This window comes from Apteryx mantelli, chromosome 1 (assembly GCF_036417845.1).
Source record: "Apteryx mantelli isolate bAptMan1 chromosome 1, bAptMan1.hap1, whole genome shotgun sequence".
Taxonomy (NCBI): Eukaryota; Metazoa; Chordata; class Aves; order Apterygiformes; family Apterygidae; genus Apteryx; species Apteryx mantelli.
Genome location: NC_089978.1, coordinates 153,435,174 through 153,460,282, shown reverse-complemented (window position 1 = coordinate 153,460,282; position 25,109 = coordinate 153,435,174). Strand labels below are relative to the sequence as shown.

At 46.5% G+C, this 25,109-nt stretch overlaps 1 protein-coding gene across 1 annotated transcript in view; it reads left to right on the top strand.

The window, feature by feature from the left end:
- Nucleotides 1-22,897, top strand: part of WNT5B (Wnt family member 5B) — a 73,493-nt gene extending 50,596 nt beyond the window's left edge. Inside the window, exons 2-5 of the mRNA XM_067307120.1 lie at nt 5,552-5,700; nt 6,450-6,697; nt 13,051-13,343; nt 21,362-22,897. Coding sequence (XP_067163221.1) covers nt 5,552-5,700; nt 6,450-6,697; nt 13,051-13,343; nt 21,362-21,820 — 1,149 coding nt within the window. The 3' untranslated portion in view covers nt 21,821-22,897. The remainder of the gene's footprint in view (nt 1-5,551; nt 5,701-6,449; nt 6,698-13,050; nt 13,344-21,361) is intronic.
- Nucleotides 22,898-25,109: the final 2,212 nt, after the last annotated feature.

Genomic DNA, 25,109 nt, shown 5'->3' with positions numbered 1-25,109 from the left:
ACTACATGCTCGAGTGACAGTGAGACTGAATGTCATTGGTCAGGAGAGTCATGGAAAAATGAAAGAGCAAGGTAGTGGTGAAAGGAAATCTGGATCTGTCAGCAGGGGTGACAGGTGATGAGATGCAGAAAAAGGTAGCACATGAGCACCTCGGAAGATAAAACCAAGTGCATAAGTACCAAAAGAAACAAGCAGGATGTGAGTAGGAATAATCTGCCTTTACAATGGACAGACAGACAGTGTGGAACAACTGAACAGGGCAGTGCAATGTCAAGAACAAAGAGACCGACACAAAGGACTGATGTGCTGGGATGCTTTGGGGAGGTTTTGTTACACCTTCTGTAACACCTCAGCTGGATCTGGACCTACAGAGGTGACTCCCATTGCTGCTTTATTAATAATCATGCTACAAATAAAATAACACATTACATCTGGAAAGACTGACACCAGTGCAGCAACACGATGCTACAGTGCTAATAGAAGAACAGCTCAGGAACAATAGTAGGTGAACAGTGCAGTCCAAAACAAGTCAGGGAGGTAAAAGACGACTGAGGATTCTGGCTGAAGGCTGCAATTTAGCTTCAAGGAGTTTTTTTTTTTTTTTTTTTTTAATCCACACTCCCTCTAAAACTAGTTCAGCTGAATGGGTGGATATGCTACTTTAATGAGATTCCTGAAATCTTAGTAAGAACTGTGGTTAAAACCAAGCCCAGCGGCCAGAAGCCAGAAGTGTATGGTAGGGCTTTATGGGGCACCTCTTGGTAGAGCCTGAGTCCACTGCGCAGAAACTGAGGGCAGGGATTCCCTTCCATGCGGCATATGTAAACCAGATCAGGGATCCCTAGGAATCTCTGCTGGCTCCTTAAGTAGATGAGACTCTACTTAAGTGAGTATTTTCCCCTGTTAAGTGGCTTATGTCAGACCTAAGACAGAGAAAGAGAGCAATAAATGTTTCTGGATGCACTGGACATTGTGAGGCATTAGAAACAGGCAATGAACCAGTCAAGTTGTGAGAATAAACAGGAACTTGAAAGAGGCTCTTGACCATAACAGGAAGGATGTATGTCCAGTTCTGCCCCGTCTGAGAGAAACCAGACAAGATGCAGAAATTATGATCATTTCAGTTGCAGTGGAAGGAGGTTTACATTTTCTTTCAACACCCTTTATAGCACTTGATAAAGATCTGTGTCACATTTGGGGACATCCCAAAATTTAAAAAAATCAATAATAGGACAAGAGACTTGCATGGGTAACTCTTTTCTAACTTGTCAGGGCTGTCTTCTAGCCAGGGTTCAACTTTTTCACAGAGTTTGTCAAATTTTTGCAAATGGTCTCATGGACACGACCTCCCCTTCTTTCTTCAAGTCTTGCAACTTCCCTCCAGCAAACGCAGCAGTAACAGTATTTGGAAAGTGGCAATAACTTCCCAGCTGCTTCAGTGTGACTTTCAAAACTTGATGTGTAAATTAGTGCTTCATGCACATTTGTCACCTCTGAAAACTGAACAAAGGCGAATACAGGTATTAATTTTAGGCAGCCAGGCAACACAGTAGACAGTTGCCTAGGGCAGCAGACTTGTTGAGCGCAGCAAAATGCCAAGTTCTTACTAAGATATAAGCTTGCTGCTGCTGCTGCTTTTTTCCTCTAAGAAGGAATCATCTAGCTCAGTCAGAAGAGCATTAGACCTTTACTCTGAGGTTTAAGATTCATGTCCCTTTTCAGGTGACGGCTCCCTGTTTTGCCCGAATGATCCTCGATGGTCTGGGTGCAAGCACCAGCCTTCCAACTGCCTCACAGCATCATGGACTCATTACCACTGTCTGAGTGGGCCAAGCCTCTGTTTTGGATTTTTTCCCCACACCCCTCCTCCCTCCTGCAGTGGGAGCAGTGTGGCCACTTACCCTTTTTGCTCTCTCTCTCCCTTCCCATTTGAGCAGCAAGAGGCCAGGGGGTACAGGAAGGGAAAGGGAGGGAAGGAAGGGAGGGAGATGGCGATTGCTGGGAGGGGAGAGGTCTCCTTGCATGAGTGGATATGAGCAGGCTGCCACATGGAGGGAGGGTTGGGATAAAAGCAGGACTCAGACCGGTGGCAGGGGGTGGCCAGGGGTGATCACCAGGAGGGGTGGTCCAGCTGGACTGGTGCTGGGCCAGAGGCAGGGGCTGGCAAGGGAGCAGCAAGACAGGGTGAGATTGGCTTTATGCAGGGCCTCCCCAAAACCATGTTAGTGTAGTGACCCACTATTAGTGGCCCACTCATGTCCCTCCTACAGAGCCACCCTAATGTCCTGTTGACTCCTAGGCGCCTCCCCTTGAGCCCCCCAAATCCTGATGACCCTGCCAGCATCCCAGTCAATCGTTTGAATTACTGCTAACAGCTCCTTACCCCCCTTACCCTGGCGCCTTGCCGACCCTTCTCATCCCAGCTCTCCAGCTTTACCCCAGCTCTCTTCCTCACAAAATCTCACTGACTTCTTCCAGCCAACCCTGCTTTGGCAAAGTGAACTTTGCCAAAGCTGCTTGAAGCAACCGTGCATTTGGGCTTAAAAGAATAATACAAGCTTTTCATTTACAAAGACTCACTTTGAAGGCAAGTTGAAGCAGACAGCAACAAGGAAGAGAGGCTGACAGTATTCTTCGAACCACCAGCCAAATACTTTGCAGCTTTCAGTTTGGAAGTTGCTGGCTGAGGCTAAATCCCTCCAACAAAACCTCACTTGCTATTACCACTTTATCTGAAGTCATAAACACAATCAGCGAAGAAATTATCTACAAGACCTTAAAAAGGACTCACTTCCACAATTCACATCTTAACAGCAGTCACTCTCTCCAGGAGCAGAATTTAGCTAGAATTCAGTTTCAGACATTTTCCTTTGAAGTATTTCCTTTAACCTTTGACAGAATATTGGGTTGGCTGATTAAGTCCTCTTATCCAATATGGCAATTTTTATGTCCCATGATTCAAAATAAAATCATTGCATTGCTTGTGCTTACTAGCCATCAGGCTGCTACTAGCAGTATTCACAACATTTTGCTGTTGTTAATCATCAGCTGCATTCAAATATTAATAATTAAAATGAGATATTTAATTAATGCCATGTATTTCAAGACCAAGTTTCACCTGAGCATCTTGCAGGCTTTACAGGCCATAAAGGTTTTAGGTTGCATGCCTCCACAGTGCCAAAGTTTGACCGCTGGTGCAGTACTGCTTTGTGATCACGTGCTTGTTGCCCTGCTGACTGCTGCAACTGCACACATGCACCAAGAGAGATTCACACCAACACGAACATTGACATCATCCGTATTCGTGAACGTGTATCAGTTATTGCCATCTCACATACCTAGCTTGGAGAGTCATTGGGATGGCTTGCCACTGTTTACTCCTTTCTCAGAACCCATGAGGAGACTTGGTTAGGGCGAAGCTTATGGATACATCTCTCCCATCATGTCATTTATTTACATGGTGCATACCTTATATGTGTGTGTGAAAGACAGAGAGTGAAGGCTTTTTTTCTTTTTTTCCATCCTAATTCTTCTTCCTTTTGGCTGCGTTGAAATGGAAAGGTGGGATGTTCTTTCCTCTGCCAGCGAAAAGATTTTCTGTATCTGAGGCTGCCTTGGAAATTCTTTAGGTGACATCACACCATGTCTGTGCAGACTCATTGTTTGTCATGGAAAAGTCATTCATCCATACACAACTTCCTTCCTCCCCAGACTCCAAGAGATAAACTTTCCATTCTGTCCATTCCCTATAGAAACCGACCCAAAACATGCATGCGTGGCTACACACACATACACCTTGCCATCCCTCCATCACACTCAAGGGTGTGGGCAGAGGGAGGATATAGGAGATGTGAATAAAGTCACCCTGTTTTCTTCAGACATGGTTCCCGCTGTGCCTGAGCAGTAAAACTCCCCTCCCGTGGAGGTTGTGGGTCACACAAGGCCTTTTTGTCCTGGGGCTAATTCTGGCACTCAGAGCTGCACATGTGTCTGCCAGGTGAGATGGGCCACCAGCTGCAGGTACTGCACATCTGGATGGGGGAGGAAGTGAAGCTTGGTACAAACAAACACAGCAATTTCACCATGGCGGGCACAAGGAATTTGATAAAAAATATACTTCAGCAGTCTGAGCTGCTGAGGCTGATGATTAATGTCTCCAGCACTGTTTATGAGGCAAAATGAAAGGCCAGATACTTGCGGTTCTTGGACCGCGCACGTCTTGGTCACAGCTTGGGAGCCACTGGAGGGGAACCACATGTTCAGCCGGCATTCAGCCTCGCGGCAGGAGCATTGCTGCCACACGGGCACATCCGGAGGGACATCGGGCTGCGGGGGGAGAAGAGTTTGGGGTGAGCGTTTGGCCACGGTGGCAATGCGGGAACCGTCTGGCAGAGGGAAAGACAGGGCTGTGGGAGGCTGTTTCGAGACCGAGACAGCAGTGGTGTAGATGGTGCGATAAGGCTGCGTGAGGAAGGAGGCAGGAAGCAAGGCGCACGTGTTCGAGGCGCCCGCGTGGGTCTGCCACGCACCTCTTCGCTTTCTGCCCAGGCTTTTGAATTTTTAGGGGGAAAGGAGCTGCCTGACTGCGCCTGCCTTTGAGTTTCCTGGTGGGCCGGGAGGGGTGTTTGGACAGGAGGAGCCTTTGAAGCTCTTCCCTCGCCCGCCCCGCGCCTGCTCTGCTCTGCTCCTCCGGGGCCCGGGGCCGGCCCCGCCTGCGCTCGCCGCCCGCAGCCCCAGCGCGACCTCCGCAGCCCGGGGGGCGCGGGCCAGGGTGTTAAGCGGGGCCCTCTGGAAGGCTATTTTGGGCGGGCGGGCGGGGGGGGGGGGAGCTCTCCGCTTGCCGCCGCGGAGCCGGCTCGTTTCCGCGCATTACAAAGGCGGTGGCCGCGCGGGGCGCTTTGAAGTGCCCGAGCCGCGCACCTGCCTCCTGGCCTGGCCCGGCCCGGCCCGGCCCGGCCCGGCCCGGCCCGGCCCGCAGCAGCAGCAGCAGCCGCATCAAAGGCGGCGGCGGCTCCGGGGGCTGCAGGGGGCGGCGGCCGCCGACCCGCACTACGGCCGCGCCGCGCCGGGCGCAGGGCTCCGCGCCGCCCCCGGGGCTCCCCCGTGACGCCCGAGAGGGGCCGCGGAGGCCACCCGCGTCCCCCCCACAACCTTTCGCCCCACACACTCACGGCCGCCCCCCACTCACCTCCCCCCTACCTCCGCCCCCCAAAGCTCACCCCACACCCCCTGCCCCAGGGACACCCCCCTCTGCCCCACCCCACCCCACCCCGCACGCCCTCCTCACCTCACCCCCCCATGCACCTCCCCAGGCGGGCCGGGGAGGGGGCGGCGCGGCCGTCCGCGGCGGCGGAGCCCCGGGAGCGCGGCCCTGCCCCGAGGCCGAGCGAGGCCCCCGCGGAGCCCCCGGCCGGCGGCGGCGGGCGGGGGAGGGTCCTGCGGGGGGCGGCGGGGGCGGAGTGCGAGGGGGCGCCGCGGCCGGGCTGTGCTCGCCGTGCCGCCGCCGCTCGCAGGCCCCGCTACAGGGCTGCTCCTCCGCGCTTCTCCGCAGGGCGCCCCGTCCCGGCGGCCGCCTCTGCGGGGGCTGCCCCAGCGGCGCCGCCGCCGCCCGCAGCCCACGATGACGGGGCCGAGGCTGGCGCTCGCCGCCGCGCTCCTCTGCAGCTGCACCTCGCCGGTGGCCGACGCCAACTCCTGGTGGTGAGTGAGCGGCGGGCGGGCGGCGCCTTTGTCCGCGGCCGGGGCCGGGGCCGGGGCCGGGGCCGGGGCCGGCGGGGCGCAGCCGCCCGCGCCGGCCGGGGCAGCGGGAGGTTTCCCCGCGGGAAGTTTCCTGCCGCCTCCGTCCTGCACTTCGCGGCCTTTTTATTTAAACAGCTCGCTTCTTCCAGGTGTCCCCCCCCCCCCTTCACCTTCCGCCCGCCCCATCCCGTTCTGGGGACGTGGGACGCAGCCGTCTCCCGGCTTCTCTCCTCCGTGCATTTCAGGGGTCCTTTTGCGAGCGCTTGTTGAAATCCTGAACGGGGGAAAACTCGGCGACAGGATGGGTGAAGTTTCCTATCCACTGCCAAAAGCCCTAGGAGCAGCCTTGTAGCCCCCTTCCCCTAAACGGCGGCAAATGCCCTGGCTTGCAGGCATCGCTCGCTGGCAGCCTGCACAAAACAGCTCACTTTCTTCTTTCACAGAGAAAGCGCTGAGCTTTCTCTTGGCCCCCTCCCCATCCCGGGTGTCCTCAGTGTTTAAACTCAGGTTACAAACGAGCTGTGTTTCTCCCGCTAGAGCCCTGGAAAAGACTCGCATCTGGCAGAGGTGTAGAGGGAGGCAGCTGACATGAGCAGTGCTCCCAGGCTTTGGGAGCAGGGCTGGGCTGGTGGGGAAAGGTGCGGGGCGCTTGGCAGAGGGGCCACTCGGGTCTCTCGCCCAGGCTCTGTTGGATGTTTTTCTCATTGTAGGTCTTTGGCCATGAACCCCATCCAGAGACCTGAGATGTACATCATCGGCGCGCAGCCTGTGTGCAGCCAGCTGCCAGGGCTGTCCCCCGGGCAGCGCAAGCTGTGCCAGCTCTACCAGGAGCACATGGTGTTCATCGGGGAGGGGGCCCGCAGCGCCATCAAAGAGTGCCAGTACCAGTTTCGGCAGCGGAGGTGGAACTGCAGCACGGTGGACAACACCTCTGTCTTTGGCCGGGTCATGAAAATAGGTAGGAGCACCCAGCACCGCCGGCAGGCATCAGGTGCTGGGCTCATGTCAGGTGTTTCTGTACAGCTTTCTCCCTTTGTTCAAATATACACGGAGGAGTGATGAGCCCCATTAGTGGTGCTCCTAAAGCTCCCTTAAACGAGCTTTTCCATTCCCTGGCATGCTGGTGCTCCCCAAGCGCTGCCTGTGTGCTGCCTGTGCCTGACAGGTGCGAGGTACCTGAACCACAGCAGGAGCTAGCAGAGGAGGGGGATTTTCCTTTGGGGAGGGGGGGACGGGACATGGGAAGGTCAGGAAGAGGAGCTGCTTTTGTTTCGTGTGCTTGTTTGGAGCTAGGGAGGGAAGAAGCTGGAGCCAGGAACAATGGACCCACATTATCTTCCCCAGCATCTGGAGTGCCCTTGGACAGGGAATGAAGCCATGAGATACGGGGGGAATATTGACTCCCTAATTTGGGATTCCCCCCCCCCCCCGATTCTCTTTTTTCTGCTGCTTTCTGTGTAAACCTAAGAGATTTTTATAATTCCTGCCCTGCTGGCCATAAGAGGCACATTGACAGGCCATTCCTGCACTTGAATTGAGGTGTGACCTAGCTACATTGTTCCAGCTCCTTTTGAAATGCAATCATCTGATGGCAAGAAACTGAGAAATCCGGGCTTGGTTTGATGTGTCCGACAGCCAGGACAATAAAGAAAAGGTGTTAAAACAGCAGCTTACACACATGCACACACACGCTGGCACACACGCTCCAGCCCTTGTGTGAAGAAGTTTTACTACCCACCCACAAAGCCAATCATTTATCACTGAAGAATCCAGAATCCATGCTATCCCTGCACGGTGAGATCAGGGAAAACACTTAGTAGAGAATGGAAAAAGACCCCAGCTCCCACACCCCAGCTACCCCCAGCATTGCTTACACTTTTTTGGACTCCACTCTCAAAAAACAGCACAGGAAGCAGGACACCAATCTTTATACCTCTTCACTTCTGGGGAGTCAAGTCAGTAGGGTGCTGGGATAACCAAGTCCCTTGATTCCTTCCATTTGAGTGCTCAGTGTAAAATTCTTAGGCATCATCCTGGAAAATTTTAGTAACTTTTCAGCATGCGTTACTCAATCTTTCAAAATCCCTAATTCAGCCCATCAAATTCCAATTCCACCCTTTCTATCCATCTCTTCAGCTCATACTCCAAGAAATCCTGTGTTTCTCTAGGGTACTCCTTTGGGAAATTCTGTTTCCTGACACATACTTTCAGCTCCTGACACACATCCAAGGCATCTGCACATCCTTGATCTCTTGCTGTCTGATAGCAAGGGTGGTGGCCAGATGAGGCTGCATACAGTCCCAGACTGTTAAAACTTGTGCTTCAGGGAATGAAAACTGAATGTTCAGCCACAAAAAGGAAAAGGACGGAGACTGGAGCTGTGTCATAATGACAGCAAATACCCCTCCATCTCTCCCATCTGGCATCCCTCCCTGCAGCATAGCCTCAGCATTCCGAAGAATGAAGTAAATTTAAGATCCCCAGAGATCCTAGTGACTCAACAAGGACATAAGAAAAGATGATTCTCTCCTTCTGGGGCAAACCTCATCCCCGGCTAGTCTGGTGGAAGAGTCCAAACATGGAGAAGAAGTAAGGGTGAACTGAAGAGAAAGCAGAGATCAGAGCTGAAGGAAGAAAGACAGAAAGGATCAGTAGGAGTATGGGAAGAAGGGACTAGAGTGGATAAAGGAAGAGGGAAGATTTCTCCTTTTTAAAATTACTTTGATCCTATTAACTTAAATTGAGAGTGGATTTGGGTTTTGATGAGGAAAGGTGTTGTGGGTATGTGATGGTTAAGTCCAGTAGTCCTGTTGCTGTTGTTTTGGGGAGGTGGTGGTGTTTGTTGGCAATGCTGATGTGTCTCTAGTAGGAATCTGCTGATGTCTGTGAAGTGATTGCCTGCGGTTGCCCGCTCTTTAGAAAGTTACCGTAACAAAAAGTTTTGAACCTGCCTCCAATTAGATCCTCTGCTTTGGTCAGTTAGAGCATGTTCGGAGGGTGGTGTTTTTCCTCTAGTACAAGACAGTAGAGAAGAAAGTTAGAAAAATGTTGCCAAAAGTAGCCTGGAGCATTACAGGTTTTGTGATGATTCATCACTGTTATCTGTTTAAAAGTCAGTGATAAGTTGCTATAAAGGATGACACTGCCTCTTTTCTCTTAGTTCTACCTTCAGGTTTTGTTTTTTCTTACTTTGTAATGGGGCATTGCTCATTATTTCAGCAAATCTATTTTCCATGCTGGAGAAGAAAAGAAACCATTTCAACCTGTTAGGTCATGTCAGCTATAAAGTCATTCTTCCCTGGGTTCATACTGTGTGCCTGTCTCCTGTTTTCAACCTCTAAGCCCCAATTCTGGATGACAGCCCTTTTTCTCTGTGTTGTTCCAATGGCACAAAAAAGGTCTGGAGACCAGAGTATCTGCAAGAGTGCAGAGGCATGCCAGAGTGTTGTGGAGAGGGGGAAAAAAGAGATAAGAAAGACCCAGAAGGTGTATAGTGTGCCAATAATTCTAGGCTGCCCACCCACAAATGCAGGCATGGCATATATTATGATATCATACGTGATTTCTTGAGCTGCTCTAGATTATGAGAGGGGAGAAGAACCTACTCCAGCCAAGTCCAAAACCTGGCAGATCCTTGGGAGGGTCTTCATCGGGAAACCTGGAAGATTCTTTCCTTTAACCTTCACACGGTGAACTGCTGCTTGGCGGTCGGTCTGTGTTTAATCATTACACCTTCATTTTGTGCATTTTATAGAGGTGAGGCAGTCCAATAATACAAAGATTTTGTGGAGGCATCTGTAGCACTGAAGTCAGCTGCTTTTTAACATTTGTTTTTCCTAGTGTTTGTGTTATCATGAGAATGGCTTTTAGCTTTGGAATGTAGTCTTTAGCTCATTCAAAAACAATATCTAATTGGTGATGTATAAAAATTATCCTTCTGAAGTTGCTTCTTGTCCTATCGATACAGATTACAGACTGTATATGTGTGTTTATATAGATTATATACAGATATATATACATTAATTACTCCTATCTATATGAAGGAGAGGACAGAGCACCCAATAAGGTAGTGTTAGAATTTCCTTAGAGGAGGAGGAAATATATAGCCTATTCTGTAACCTCTTTCAGTGCAATCCTAAATGCAAGATGGGGTTTTCCGGGTTAGTCCAGTCATTTCTAGAGCCAAAGATTTTATCTTTTTTTTGCCTTTTCAAATGCAAAAAGGAGAAAAGGAGTCATAAAAGAAAAAAGAGAGAAATATTTTTCCTCACTTTTCTTCGAGGTCAGCAAGCTTTAGGGAAATGCTTTTAAAAAAAATAATTTGAAACAAAGACGTTTTCATCAAAAAAGTTAGAACAAATTTTTATCATCTTTACCTCAATCTCCCCACTGAGGTCAGTTCTGCTTCCATTTCTAGCTCAAGAAAAACAAGCTGCTGGGATTGATACCTCATCTGAGTACGACACAGGAGGATGCTCAAGCTGGCATGCTCGCAGGTGGCCCCTGAAAGCCCCTGGAGCCCCTGGCTCAGTCCGTTGTTCGCGGCCCACGCCTGGGGAGCAGAGAGCCAGACAGGCACAGGAGGGCAGCATTGCTCCACGGAGAGCCCCGCTCCCGGCCCTGCCAGCCTCCCACACCGGCCTGGGGACCACAGCCCCCGGGCATCACCCCCAGCCTGCCCAGGGCACCACAGCCCCCGGTCACTAACACCCAACCTGCCCAAGAGAGCTTACCGAAGGTGCGCGAGAGGGCCGGAGGGGGATTACTGCCTGACCTTCTCTGTTACCTTTGTTCATGTTTGCACAAATTTAGGGAATAACACCGACTTGTCAGTTGAGGTGATGCCATAGCGGTGTGGAACTGGAGTGAATTTTGAGAAAAGCAGATGAGCTAAAACCCTAATACTCTTTCCTGTCTGGAAGGTGTGGTAGGAGAGCAGAGACAACACAGTGAGGAGACCAACTAAAAAGTAGGATGTTTAAGTCCACAGTTGCCAACTACAGATTTGCTTCGTATTAGCATAGGATTTCACACCCATGCCCGAACCCACCTTTCAAACCAAGCCATAGTGTTCCAAAACTACCTATACTGAAAATCATGGTTTGTTCTGCTTTGTGCACAGCAAGGAACAAAACCACCACCACTTGTCTCAGCCTCTCCCACTGCCATCTTCAGCAACCTGGACCCCTTAAATTCCCCAGGCACACTGAGCTGTGATGCTGCTACAATCTCAGACATGGAGATGGTTAAAACATGGATATTAAAAGCACAAATCCAGCCTGTACTTTCTGTACAGGAATCTCAACCACGCTTGAAGGATCCTAAGCACCTGGTTTCATGCACTCTCTGTTGAACAAGTTGCAACATTAGGAGGTCCTCTCTTTGTATGTGTTTTGAGCTCTATCCATACAGGCACAGACTGGTAGGGGTAAGTTGCACGTTAGTCCATTACCCTAAAAGTATGCATAACATGCAAAACAAGTAAGATGAGTAAAAGCTCAATGTTGCTCACTACAAAATGACTGCAATTCCCTTAGTGGCCAGTTTCAGCTGAATTACCTTGACTAGGAGTCACTCTCTTTGCCTCTCATTCCAGGGAGGTTTTAGAGGCCGTAATCCTTCTCTTATGATCTGCTATTAAGGCCCTCCTTTCTATAGTATGCATCCCTTGTAGCAGTTTGATTGGCCTTGCGATCTATTCCAGAGCAGCAGCTGTTTTGGCAGAAACCCTTGGTGTACAACCCTCGTTTAGGAAAAAAAACAAATCACAGGTTGTTCTGCAAGGTGGGTAACCACTTGCCTTTGTCTTGGGTCAAGTACTGCTAAGCTGGTGATAAGCTGCTGTTAATTGCAGATTGTCAGCTCATGCAAATTGGAACAAGAGCATACCTAAAGCATCAGCTTAGTCCTGCTGAGGGAGCTGGCACTGAGAGCCTCATGCATTGGTAGCAAACTGTTCTTGGAGGATCTGCCCTCTGAGGTCAGTCCTATTTGTCTGAGAGCATTAGACAGTCATCTCTTGCTGGGGTTTGGTGCAAGTAGCTCTTTGCAATCATACTGCTTATTCCAGCAAAGCTATGGCAGTTGTTCTCTTTATCATCTAAAAGTTTGATGACACACAATGACCCAGAAGGTGTTGGTTCAGTTATTTATTACACTGTGTGGTGTCAGTGCAGGTATGGTTTGCCTCACTGCCCCCTTCTTTCCCCCTGGACCCACAGCACTGGGTTGTGCAGCACACTTGGCCTTATGTGGTGCAGAGGTGCCCTGGTCAAATTGAGGCTGAATCAGTGCCAGGAATACATAGCTGGAGACCAATCCAGCTGCTTGGCTTGTATTCTAAACTGTATAGGGAATGTGCTCCAAGCAGGGCAGTCTCTAGTAGAAGTGCAAATGGAAAGTCTTTTCTTTTATTATTGTCTACATGGGAAAGTTTTACTCGTTCCAGCACTGCAGTTCTGTAGGTGTTGGGAGAGCCTCTGTCTTGATGTTTTACTGTAAAAATGGTTTCCTTTAGTCTATCTCGAACCAATTACCAGCAGACCTTAATTAAACCAAAATAAGGTAGATTTGAACTGAGGTGTCCATAAGAAGTGTTTGTCCCAATTAAACTAAAACAGTTCTAGAGTGACAGTTGGTTAAACTGGATTGCTTCTCTTGCACAGACCTAACTTCATGCGTTGTTCTCAATGATTATTGGCAGATTCGGTGTACAAGGCAGCATGACCCTGCTTGAGCGATTCCTCCAGGTTAGAATCAGAGCACACTGAAAGGTTGATCTGAGTCAGAAATGGGAACAAGGCTGAGCAGTCCCTGCTCATGATGTCGCTGTTTCTTTGGGCTAAGGACTGGAGTTTCCAGGAATCTGAAATGGGCAAACATGAGTGTAATAATAACCTTAAAGAGTAGCACCTACAAATTCATAAAGAACATGCTATTCACAAGAATATTCCTCCAGGCCACAGCAGGAATCTCACCCCCTTCCTTGGTATGACAGAGAATATTTGGGTTTGATCCTGGGTGCACAGAAACTGCCAGGACTGAACAGTCAGTTGACTGGGCCCGTTAATATGAAATGGAAAGAAAAAGGGAATGCAAGCCTGTGTTACGACAGTTCCCACTCCCCTTTGCCAGAACAGTGTGGTTCCCTTAAACTTGATCGTCCGTGCCTTCGTTCTGGTTAATTACGTGAGCCTACTCAGATCACACCATTTCCCACTGCTTGGGGTCAGTGTGGTCCCTCCTTCATGTCTGTTGTGTTCATTAAGAGATCTGTCTTTTGTTAATTTGCTCCTCATGTCTCTCTCACAGGTAGCCGAGAGACTGCTTTCACCTACGCTGTCAGTGCTGCTGGGGTGGTGAATGCGATCAGCCGGGCCTGCCGGGAAGGAGAGCTCTCTAGCTGTGGCTGCAGCCGGACAGCCCGGCCCAAGGACTTGCCTCGAGACTGGCTGTGGGGTGGCTGTGGGGATAATGTGGAGTATGGATATCGTTTTGCCAAGGAGTTTGTGGATGCCAAGGAGAGGGAGAAAAACTACGTGAGAGGTTCAGAGGAGCAAGCTCGCATGCTGATGAACTTGCAGAACAACGAGGCTGGTCGCAGGGTAAGACGAATGCTGACCCTTTCCTGTTTCTCAGAGGCAGATTTTGAGCTCAGGATATAGTTGGATAACAAATTGCTTGGAGATTTGATGGGGGATAGCCCAAAAGTGCCTGAGTAACTCCCTTGAAAGGGTGTATGGTCACATTGCTTCCATTTCTCTGATTATAGACAGTATTATATTCCAGTCTGGCAATGGAAGACAGCCATTAAGCTAAAGCCAGTGAGCTTTTAGGTCTATTGAAATACTGGATGGCACACATGCATGCAGACATGTAAGCCCTTACCAAATTAACCTGGTGCAGTCATGGCCCACTTTCAAGGTTTATGTCTCAGGAACTTCTTCCCAGAGTCGCCAAAGTGACAAGGTGGTGGAAACAGGACAGTCTGTTGGCTCATGGAGTTTTATTCTACTGGCATTGTTCAGATTCTTGAGAATGTAAGGCCAAAAACAAACACTGAATCAGACTGCCTGGCTATCGTTGAAATTTACACCCGGCTCAGCTGCCCTGGTTTTGGGCCAAATAATTTGCATTTAGGCAACAGACATTTTCTGAAAAGATACCCAGTTTTGATCTGCAGAAACCTAGAGATGGGGAATCCATCACTTCCCTTTGTAGTACGCTACCATCATTAATCACCCTCGCTGTTGTAACATTGGGCCTCATTTATCATTTGAATTTATCTGGCATCGGCTTCCGACTGGTTCTTTTTCTGACTTTTACAGCTAGATTGAAAAGCCCCATAGTAATCAGAATTTCCTATCCATGGAAGTATTTATATACTGCTATTTTTTCACCACTCTTTTTTTGACAACTAGATTGAGAACTTAAGCCTCTCTTGCTCTCAGACATTTTCTTCAGCCATCAGATCATATTTGTGTCACTTTAGTGTACCCTTCCCAGTTTTCCCATATCCTTTAAGAAAGTGGATACCAGAATTACATGCAGGGTTCTGGTACTGGTCTGTCTGATGCCATAAGCATAGGTGAAGTTGCCCCCTTCTTATACATTCAGTGTATACGCATCTGCTTTTCACTCAATTCCTCTGTCTGTGACTAATAGCCTGGAAGGTGTATCATCCTCCTTATGTGGTATGACTGCTTAATCCCACTTCTTTCCAAATGTAGAACAGAAACACTTTACTGAACATTTTTGCCTTCTCTACAAGGTATTTAAGAATTTTATCACTGCTGCCTAGTAGTGAGCATTTCTAAGGTTTATTTTATTTCTAATTCTACAAAAAAATCCTATTAAATATTCTTAGCCTTGCTCTTTGGTACCTTCTTCACTAAAATCCTTAGTTTTCCTTATCAATTTTCTGCTCTTTCTAACTTCTAATTGTTACTGAGTTATCTCTCCCTTTCCCAGGCATGTGTTGCTTTTCTGCATATAATTTCAGCTTCATTTTGCCACCAGAGAAGACTTATTCTGTTTTATTGATTGTGAAATTGGTATATGTTCAGTTGAAGCATTGCAAATGCTCCTTACTTTTTTTTGCAAAACCAAATTGGGGTAAATTTGCAGCTGGTGGAAAATAGTGGGCTTGAGAGCTCTGGAACTCAGTGGTTTGTGGATTTTTTGGTTTTGTTTTTTGTTTTTTTAATCTTGGGATGGCAAAGAGACTGGAGTTATAACTGCCCTTGCTTAGAAGGGGCTTCAATTCCTCCATGGAAGAGTAGTGTAAAAGTGAAGTTCTTCTCTGCAGTACTTACACTGAACATCCTGTATGCATGGAGTCATGAACCTGGATTACTACGAATGAATATTCTGCCTAAAACAGGGAGTGCATGGTTTATGAACCCTTTTAAAGGCCAGTCTTGTTGTCTTGAGAGAACCAGACAAAGCAAATGGCCAGTAGGGGGCTGGCTCAACTGTAATAACATCTGTATTAGAAGATAAGCAAGAAGACACTTGGTCCACAGGATGGGCAGACCACCCATGTCTTGTTATACCTGTCTTGTTATAGGGGCAAGAATCTAACTGAGCTGTGACTTCAAACGATGATACAATTTTAGACAGAAGAAAGTTTTGTCCTGTTTAGGAACACAGCTTAAAACAGTTATGTCCCACCTTGTTTAAACTGTGTGTGGGCTGCTATAGTGCACAGGCTTCCTTGGACTCTGTAGACAGGACTCTCAAGGCTGGGTGATTTCTTTGTCTCTGGTTAGTGCAAGACCTGAACAAAAGTCTTCCAAAGAGTCTAACAAGAGACAATGTTATTTTAAGCTTGTTTTGGTAAATAGTTAGAGCTCTGTAAAATAAGTGGCCATAGAAAATAATCTTAGATTAAATGAACACAAGTCATTTTAGATTAAACAAAACGGAAGTATAAACAGTTGTGTAATTAAGCTTGTGGTGTTCAAAGAACAAACTCTGATAAACTAAGGGAGCTGGTTAGTAAACTCAGCTGAGGAGCTTGATGTGGAGGAGGTCTGGAACTTTTTCAAGTCAAAGATGCTAAAGCCATTACAATTCTGCATGCCAAGCAAGAGGAAAAAGCTTGTAGGAAGAATCTCCAGACCTCACTGAATGAATAACTACCACAAAGAAGCTGTTAGGAATAGCCTGAGAGCCTACTAAGAATGGAAAAAAGACCTGATAGCAAATAAATGAAGAAAAGCTCTGTCTTAGAGGTTAAAAAGTGTGAAGATGAAGTGAGAACAGCAAAAAAATCAAGCCGAGTCAGACCTTGCAAAGGGTAATAAAATAGTGAAATGTTCTTATACTAAGCAAATAAGAAGAGATCAGGAGAAGGGAGACTGCTGTTAATTGAGGATGGGGCTGAGTCTAAAGACAGCGGTTTTGGTCCCCAAGGTAAGTGAGTACTTTACCTCAGATTTCAAGTCAGAATGAGGGCATTGCTCATGGGGATGGATAATGTATGTCTGCTTCACTGGAGATGTCTTTTTCTGACCTCAAGATGCCTGCCTGGGGGAATAAGTGTTCATAGACTGAATTTTTATGTCCCCTGGGATGGTGCTTTTCGGGGAAAGCCAGGCAGGGCACCCAAGGGGCAGAAAAGGCCTAGGACAGTTGGCAGTGGCCAATGATGCTGGCACCCTGTGGGAGCGAGGAAGGCATGAGGAGGCAGCTCTTGTGTTGGACAGGTAGAGGAAAAGGAGCTGAGCAGCAGGCACTGAAGTTCACAACTGGAAGATCTGGAAGGGATGGGATGGAGCAGGGGGCTGCTGAAGGAGAGGAGTTTAGGACTGAATGATTCAGAGTGGAGGAAATTGGAGTCAAGTGGCAGCAAAGGGTTGGAAGAATGGAGGGTTCTGGAGTAAATGAGATTGGGGTTTTGGGTGGACTGAGTGGATGAGGATTTGGGGGTAGTGAGGAATGGAGGTGCAAGGCTTAGGAAAGGAGATGACTGTGAATGGATCTGAAGTGTAGGCCTGAGGTAGCTCGGAGACAGCATTGCTACTGGCTCCAGGGTTGTCTGGTCAGGATGGTGTTTGGCCAGTACAGGACAGCCTTTCCTTATGGCTGTTAGAAATATAGGAGCAAAGGCTGAATGGTACGGAGAGAGAAAGGCAGCAAATTTCCAGAAATGGAAATTACCACCACTAAGGTAGAAGCAAAACGCGGTAAAGCTTAAAGTCCTCAAATCATGGGGAGTGCCCACTTTTTCTCCCAACACTCTGAAAGAGCTGGCATCTGGCAGCACAGGCAGTGTGACCTTGGCAGTGTTTACAGGCGGACTAGAGGGAAAGGATAACTCAGAGGAAATGGCAAAATGGGGAGTAATTCAACATGTATTTCTCAAAGGATGATCACACAAAGCTAACTCATGAGTTTTCTTTTAAGATGTTATTGATTTCCTAAAAGGCAAACTAGACTTGATAGGTCTCATTTATCTAAACTTGTGTAAGACATTTCTTGTATTTTCCACGTGACACAGTTAAATTGGGAAAGATAAGGAAAAGTACAGCAATTATGAGATGGATAAGAAACTTATTCATGGGAAGACATCAGTAAGTTGTGTGAAAGGGTGTGTTTTGATCCAGAGAGTGCTTAATTAGCAGAGTTCTTTATGGACTGACCTCAAGACCAACACTTAATATTTTTGTTTATGGGCCTTGGCACAAATATTAGGAATGTGCTGATGAAATTTGCTGATGATGCAAAGTTGGCAGGTATCATGAATACAGAGGAGAATCTGGATCTTGTCCATCAGCTAATTTTGACTACAGTAGTAAAGAAAAGGGTGACATTTAATAAAATAACATTAAGACCATCATGTGACGTCTTGTATGAAAAACGCTCTTAGTCATTAGGAAACCAGAAGAAAACAAATTGAAGGCACCAGTCAGCTGCAGATGACTGCAGATGTAATGCGGCTGTGAAAGTAGCAAATATCCTAGGATGCATTAACAAAAGTATTTTCATAAGACATGGGAAATATTAATGCCATTGTGTTATGCTCTAAAATATTGTCTACTGTCTACTGTCATATTCCCAGGCAGAATGACCTCAGACTAGAAAAGGGTCATTACAGTTGACCCAAGGGGTAGGAATCTTTTTCTAGGAAAGGAGGCTAGAAAAGCTTGCCATGTTTGGCCTAGCAAAGTGAAAGTTGAGAGAGGGTATGACTGATGTCTATGTTAGTGGGATAAATAGCAGGGAAGGAAAAGTACTTTTTAAGCAAAAGGCCAATTTGGCACAACAGCAAATGGCTAAATGTTAAGTTTTCATTTCTGAGATTCTGTTTTTGGAAGTTGGAAGGTACCTGTGTAACTCCATATTCCTGAAAGTTGGTGCTGAAATAAAAGAGAAAAGCATAGAAGTACTAGAGACACGGTAATCATCATTGATAAGTGACCACCAAGTGCCAGCCCACAGAGCCTGGCCCCCATTTCCCAGCCAGTGATGATGTCTTCTGATTTCTAGGGAGATTTTTGCCATGTTCCCCCACTCAGTTTCCTCTAGGTGAGAAAGCCCTCCTTGAACAAGCCTGAGGAGCTCTGATGGCAGGAGGGGAGTTTGTCCATGCTCTCCGTGGTTGGCACAAGGAGGTGAGAGGATCCTGAAGAGAACAAAACTCTTTTTATCTTTCAGGCAGTCCTGACCCCATCACCTCTTCACTCCACTTCGGAGTCCTCGTGGTAGTGGCTCCTGGCTTTATTGCCCTTGTTTGTTTGTCTTTGGCTGTTATCTCAATATGTTCTTTCCTTCCATCTGTCTTTTTTTCCAATTGGTCTCCATTACCCTCTCTTATTTCCCTCCTGTTCCTTATCTGTCGCCCTGTCTGGCAGACTGTGGCAGTCAGTCCTTTCGCACTGTTTACCCAGTCAGCATATGGCAGGCCTCAGTCATCAGTCACTCAATCCAGTGCCAGAAGAGCCTGGAAGGGGGTCTGGCTAATTGACCACACAAGAATTCACCATTAATTCTCTTCCCATTCCCATTCTTGTGAAAAAAGAGTTGGAAAAGAACTTGGGCTTATAGGAAAGGGCATTAAGCCTTTCCATTAGAGGTATTTTCAACCTGTTTAAGTGGCATGGCCATCAATCAGACCCTGCCTTTAGAACTACATGTGGGGTCTGTTATTCTTTACCTTGACCCCAGCTCAGTCAGAAAGGAATTCTCCAATTTCCTCTACTTTCTCCCCATCCAAGCAGCTCAGGGAGAGAGTGAGAGCCATTTTGAGACCGAAGCTACGGTTACACCCACGGTACATTGATAGCGGGAGCTGGGGGTGGCTGTGTGGCCGAGTGGTGCCATGCTTACCTGCGATAACTGGTAGCATTCGCATTCCACAGCACAACTATTACCCACGTGGGCCAGATGTTTTGAGCATCAGTTGCTTTAAGCCAAGTCAGAGTAAACTCAGTCCCATGACATTAGCTGAGAGGGATCGAATTGCAGTGTTTTTCTAAAGGAACAAAGCCTGGGATTAGGAAGAATCATAATACTTTATAAAAACATATGCAAGGGCAAAGGAGGCATGAGTGGCCTGGGATTTGACAGAACCATAATCAAAAAGTGCTAACACAAGCTTATAACAAGCAGACTGGCAAGGCGGTGAGGATATAGAAAGTGTCTGGGGCATTCAGCTGTAGCTCTGTCTGGTTACAGTACAGCAAGAATCATAAGTAACAGTGTGGCTGGTCCTCTGCAGTTATAGTTCAGTCCAAGACAAGTGCTTAACTCCCAGTCTGTAGCTGTTAGGTTACACTGTGAGGGATTGCCTCAGTAAATTGAACTCAGAGGAACAGAACTAAAGCTCCTCTGTTTTAAGGACTCAGTCCATTGACTTTCTTGGGAGCTGGGTTGGCCTCCATGTGATTTAGCAGTTAAGCCATATTGAATCTTCACTAGCTGTCAAAAGCACAAGACGTTAGCTATACCAGGAACCATATTTTTTTTAGGAGGACTCTGACCTCTCTCTGCTGGTTTAGAACATAGCTGTATGCAGACTGTTTTGTTTGCAGTATGTGAAATTGCCTTAATCACCTACCCCTTGGCAAGCAAATACAGAGAGTTGGGAAACTTTATTCTGTGTCAATCTCAGTGTTTGGCAGCTTTCTTCAGCATAAAACCTGGCTAGAAGACATATTTCACCATCTCCCTCAGAACATCCTATTTCTTCTCCCATTCCATGATCTCCCACACCAGATGCAGCTGGTGGTAATTTTGTAGCTTGAGCCAAATAGCTCTATTTGGCATGTGGGATCTGGCAGAGGCAGTGCCCTGCAAATGTGCAAGATGCAGGATGGTTGTGGGAGAACAGATGTGAGCCTCATACTTAATGCGTAAGCATTCTGGAAGTAAAATACTTTAACACTTAGTAGCTCTGATTTAATGTGGATGCCAGCTCTTCACTTTGTAAACTTTATTAAGTTCCTGTTAGTGCTGACAGGATCTCACATAGTCTGCAGTTTTGTACCTATATTTGAGATTAATGGAAAGAACAAACCCAACCTGCATTTCAGTTTATTTTCATAGGTTTTGAGCTTTGTTATTCTAGAGTATTTTTTAATCTCTCTCTCCTCCCAGCTGGGGGGGAGGAGGAGAGAAACGACCCTTTTTTTATATATCACATACTTGCTCTATTGAGGCAACTTAAAACTCACTGGCCTAAATTTTCAGTGTTATTTGTTAATTTTGGTTTCCAAACTTGCAGCAGATGGTGCCACATTTTCAGATGTACGATTCATCTCTAGCCCCCATGAACTTCTGAAAATTTAGTTTAAAATATTTCAGAAAAGACAGCACTGAAAAATTGCATTTGCTTTTTAAAATGTAGGCCTTTTCCATACCTACAGTGATTTTAGAGTAGTGAAATATCTGGACACAAGATGGCGCAAATTTGCAGTTTGGGCTTGCAAATCTGCGCTTCAAGTACTGAGACTGGTAATGCATTGAAAAGATGTGAACCGTTCTGTTTCAGTGTAAAGGTGTTAAATCTTTCACACTGCTACTACCATCTCTGCTTGTTCTTCTTTGGAAAACAACGACTCCTTGGGAAACTGCAGGTGAACAAGATCCTCAACAGAGACAGCGGGAAAGGGTGTGGATCCATGGATTTATATCAAAAGGATACAGATGTATTCTTAGAACTATAGCATCATTTCCTGTTTTAATTGATAGCAAATGAGCAGGTTCCCAGGTGTTCTCTTTTATGAACTTCGAAGGGAAAGAGGTGTAATATGTGGAAGTCCATGAGACTAGGAGCATTTCCAGAAATATGTCACAAGGATAGGACTCTTCCTCCTCGTTCTTTCCTGTTCTTGACCCTGCCATCAGGTCAGAGATCTGCCAAAGGAAGAGAGGGAGGAATGGGGAAGGCACGTTTAGAGGGAATGCGACCAGAACTAGAAATATTTAGGAAGTAAGAGAGCCGCGTTTGCAACAAGCGGAAGAGGAGATTTTTGTCTCTTTTGAAGGGAGAAACAACAGAAATTGGGGGATAATCAAAGCGGTTATGAAAATGTGAAGAATTGATTGTAATTAGGCCAGCTGCCAGTTGCAGCAAGAATAACAACAACTTTGCCTGATTCCACTCCTTTTCCTGCAGGCTGTGTACAAGCTGGCGGATGTGGCCTGTAAGTGCCATGGCGTGTCAGGCTCCTGCAGCCTCAAGACCTGCTGGCTGCAACTGGCTGACTTCCGCAAGGTGGGCGATCTGCTGAAGGAGAAGTATGACAGTGCAGCTGCCATGAGGATCAGCCGCAAGGGCAAGCTGGAGTTGGTGAACAACCGTTTCAACATGCCTACGCAGGAGGACCTGGTCTATGTTGACCCTAGCCCAGACTATTGCCTGCGCAATGAGACCACTGGCTCACTGGGCACTCAGGGCCGACTGTGCAACAAGACCTCAGAGGGCATGGATGGGTGTGAGCTGATGTGTTGTGGCCGGGGTTATGACCAGTTCAAGAGCGTCCAAGTGGAGCGTTGCCACTGCAAGTTCCATTGGTGCTGTTACGTCAAGTGTAAAAAGTGCACAGAGATCGTTGACCAGTACGTCTGTAAATGAAAAGAGCCACCAAAGCAACAAATCTATATTATATAAATCTATATAAATATATTTTATATTTGTATAAATAAACAGATGATGATAATAATTAAAGAAGCTTATTTAAGAGACATTTTGGTTTTGAAATTTCCCCCATCAGACTGGCTAGTTTGCCGTTCCTTTGGTTCTGCTGGGGAATTTGTCTTTGTGTGCATCTGCCCTTGGATGTTTCAGTCAGAGGGAAGGGGCTTAGGGAGCTGCTGACAAAAAGAACGCCTGCTGCACACGGGCACGCACATGCACACACCATCTCACTACAGAAACAAGGTCAGCAAGGAGGAGGAGGAGAAGGGTGGGTTCTTTCTGCTCTCTCGTCATTAAATGTCTGCATTTTGCATAGTATTGGACATCTGAAATTACAACCAGACATGGGCGAGTCCTAGTTACTTGCATTTCAAACCCCACCACCCCACTAAACCCACTGGGGGATTTGGAAGCAATTCTTGGTCCCTCTCAAGGGCTTTGTCACACTAGAGGGAAAGTTGCCAAGTCTCATGGACAAGAATATGGCTTAAAATTTGGAGTGCTGTAAACCATGCCTGGAGCCTGGACAGAGCAGAATGTGGTGGTGGAAGGCTTGCAGCTGATGATGAGGAGGGAAGGCGTGACCCATGGCTGAGAAGTGCACAGCCTGGGAGTCCCTATGAAGCCAGCATCTAGCTCTTCTGTACCACCCGGACAGAAGGGAATCTGTCAGAGCGCAGTCTACATGGATATATACAAGAGGGAGATTTTTTTTTTTTCTTTTCAACCCCATACTGAAACTTAACTTGTCATGGTAGAGGAGAAGCTGCCTGTGCCCAGAGATGTTTGCGAAAGAAATATACTTCATATTTTTGTCAGTAGACAGAAGTTTTGCACGCATACACATGCACATGACTGCATAAGTACTCCTCATACTGCTGCCATTTTTCCTCTTTGAAGTGGATGCAGGTGGTCACTTTGTTCAGTGCTATTAAATCCTTCTCACCACCATCCCAGATGTACAGTTTCTCTTTAACATTAAACACCCCTCACTGAGGTTTCTTTCCCTCTCTTGCTTGTGTATATGTGTGTTTTTATTCTTTTCGGGGGGTCTTTTATTTTGCAGCTTGGTATTTCAGAGCCCAGGGGCCATGCTGTTCCCTGACATAAACTAACCACAGATAAATTTGTTCCCAGAATATGGACAAATATTCACTAATGGAAGTCTTTTCTGTGTTTTCCATTGGTAATAAAAGAGTATAATAAAATTGTAGTAGGGCAGAAGCTGTTACCAAAGTGTGCTAATCAGTCTTACCACTTTGGAATTTTAGTAGAATCCAATTCATAAAACAGGGAACAAATGCTGTTTCTAGCACAGACATTTCCTGTGCCTCTTAGCATCTGCAGAGTTCATTTGCAGTCAGAGAACAATCAAGAAAAGCCAGTCCCAAAATATAAGGGTTTGCTAATACACATCTTCTTTCCTACTGACATTCCTAGTTTTTTTTACTATAAATTTTAAAATGTGCAAAATATGCCAATAAGCAAAGAGCCAGTCATGAAGATTATTATTTTTATATTAAACCTCTGTTTCTTATAAAACATTGCAGTTTTACAGATTCCTCCATTTCAACCACCAGAGAAGAATTTATATGTACCTTTCATACTTCAAATATTTGAGGAGTCCAAAAAAGCATAAGGAAGAAAAATTATGTTTAATAATTAGGAGCTGTTTTTTTAAACCAATGTGTCCAGTTTTTACTTTTTTTTTTTAATCCAACAGGCAATATATTTGCTGGCATCCCAGAATGCAGTTTCTTGGAATATAAACAGTGGCCTAGATTTATTTTATTATATAAAATCCAAAGCCAGTGGTATTGTAATTCAAAGTAACGGAAATAGTTTTCCATGCATGGAAAAAAATGTGAGTGCAATGGCCTGATCCAACTCCCATTAAACTTCAGTGGGAACTGGACTGAGTCCAAGATCAGATCAAACGTGTGAGCTATTCACTCCTGGGATACTATACATTTCTAGCCCAGTAATAAAACTTACTCTACCTTGGATACATCTAAAAAGACCTTTCCTCCCACGACCCTCACCTCATGTTCTTGTCTGTCCTGATTACATCAGTACTTAAAGGTGTCAGATATTTGTATATGACACCCTTAGGTGTTGTTAATATGTCTAATAATTCAAAATGATTTCATTTGGCCTTCCTAATAAAGACCACACATTTAAGGGAATCTCAACTCTCCTTGCAGTTTGGCACCACAATTCATTTTGTGGGTTGCTCCCAGCAACTCTGGGAGTGGAAAAGTTGGCATTGTTAGGGCCACTATTCCTCTGGGTGTCCCTGGCTATGTCTTTTTTCCACCTAAAATTTTGTCTGGATGGAAAGAAGATGATTTTGGCTTTTTGTCTCAGAACTCTGGACCTCTGGCAGCCTGGCTGGAGCCAGTAGTTCCTATTGGACTGGGACCATATAGTGATATGACAGAAGTGACCACTGGATCACTTTCTTCTCCCCCTTACCCCCCCCCCCCATTCACAAGGCCTGGGTTTCAGCCTTCAAGACTTTCTGGGAGTTTTATATCCAAAAATTTGATTCTGCTAAGCTCTAGCTTAAAACTTAATTTATATGGCGCCCACACATGAAAGAACCTCTTTAGGATGGTAGTAAGTATAAAATAAGTCAGGGCACAGTAAGTTTGGTTTGATGCAAAGCCAAAGAAAGTTGAACATAAAACTGTAGAGGAACTGCTTTTTCACCATGAAAATTAGAAAGCGGTGGATTTTGTGTATTGTTGGATGGACAAAATGGTAGAGAGCTGTTGGAGGGTGGTTAAACTTGATTCTGAGCTCCATCAATTATCTGCTTTGTAATCTTCAACAAGTTACTGAATTTCTTTGCATTTTAGTCTCCAGTCCCCCCCTTATGTAAAATGAAGAGCAGGATACCACCTTTTTCTTTGAGAAATATGGAAGAAAAAATTAATTAAAGGCCTACTCTATATACTCTTGCAGTCAGACAGCTGTATCCCCGCTGTGCTGTGATATGCTCAATTCAGGACAAAGAGGCCAGGCCAACCCTGGCTCAGGTGCTCTAAGGTAGTTGTTGAGGGACTCAGCAGGAGCCTGGGGGGCTGTTGCACAAAAACCTTTGTGTGGCACAGGAGTGGAAAAAGCATTGTTCTACAAAAGAAAGGTGAAATTCAGGTCTTGTTTATTTATGGCTATTGAATATCTTGTGGTAAGAGTAAGGCTTAGGAAAGTTAACCTGGTT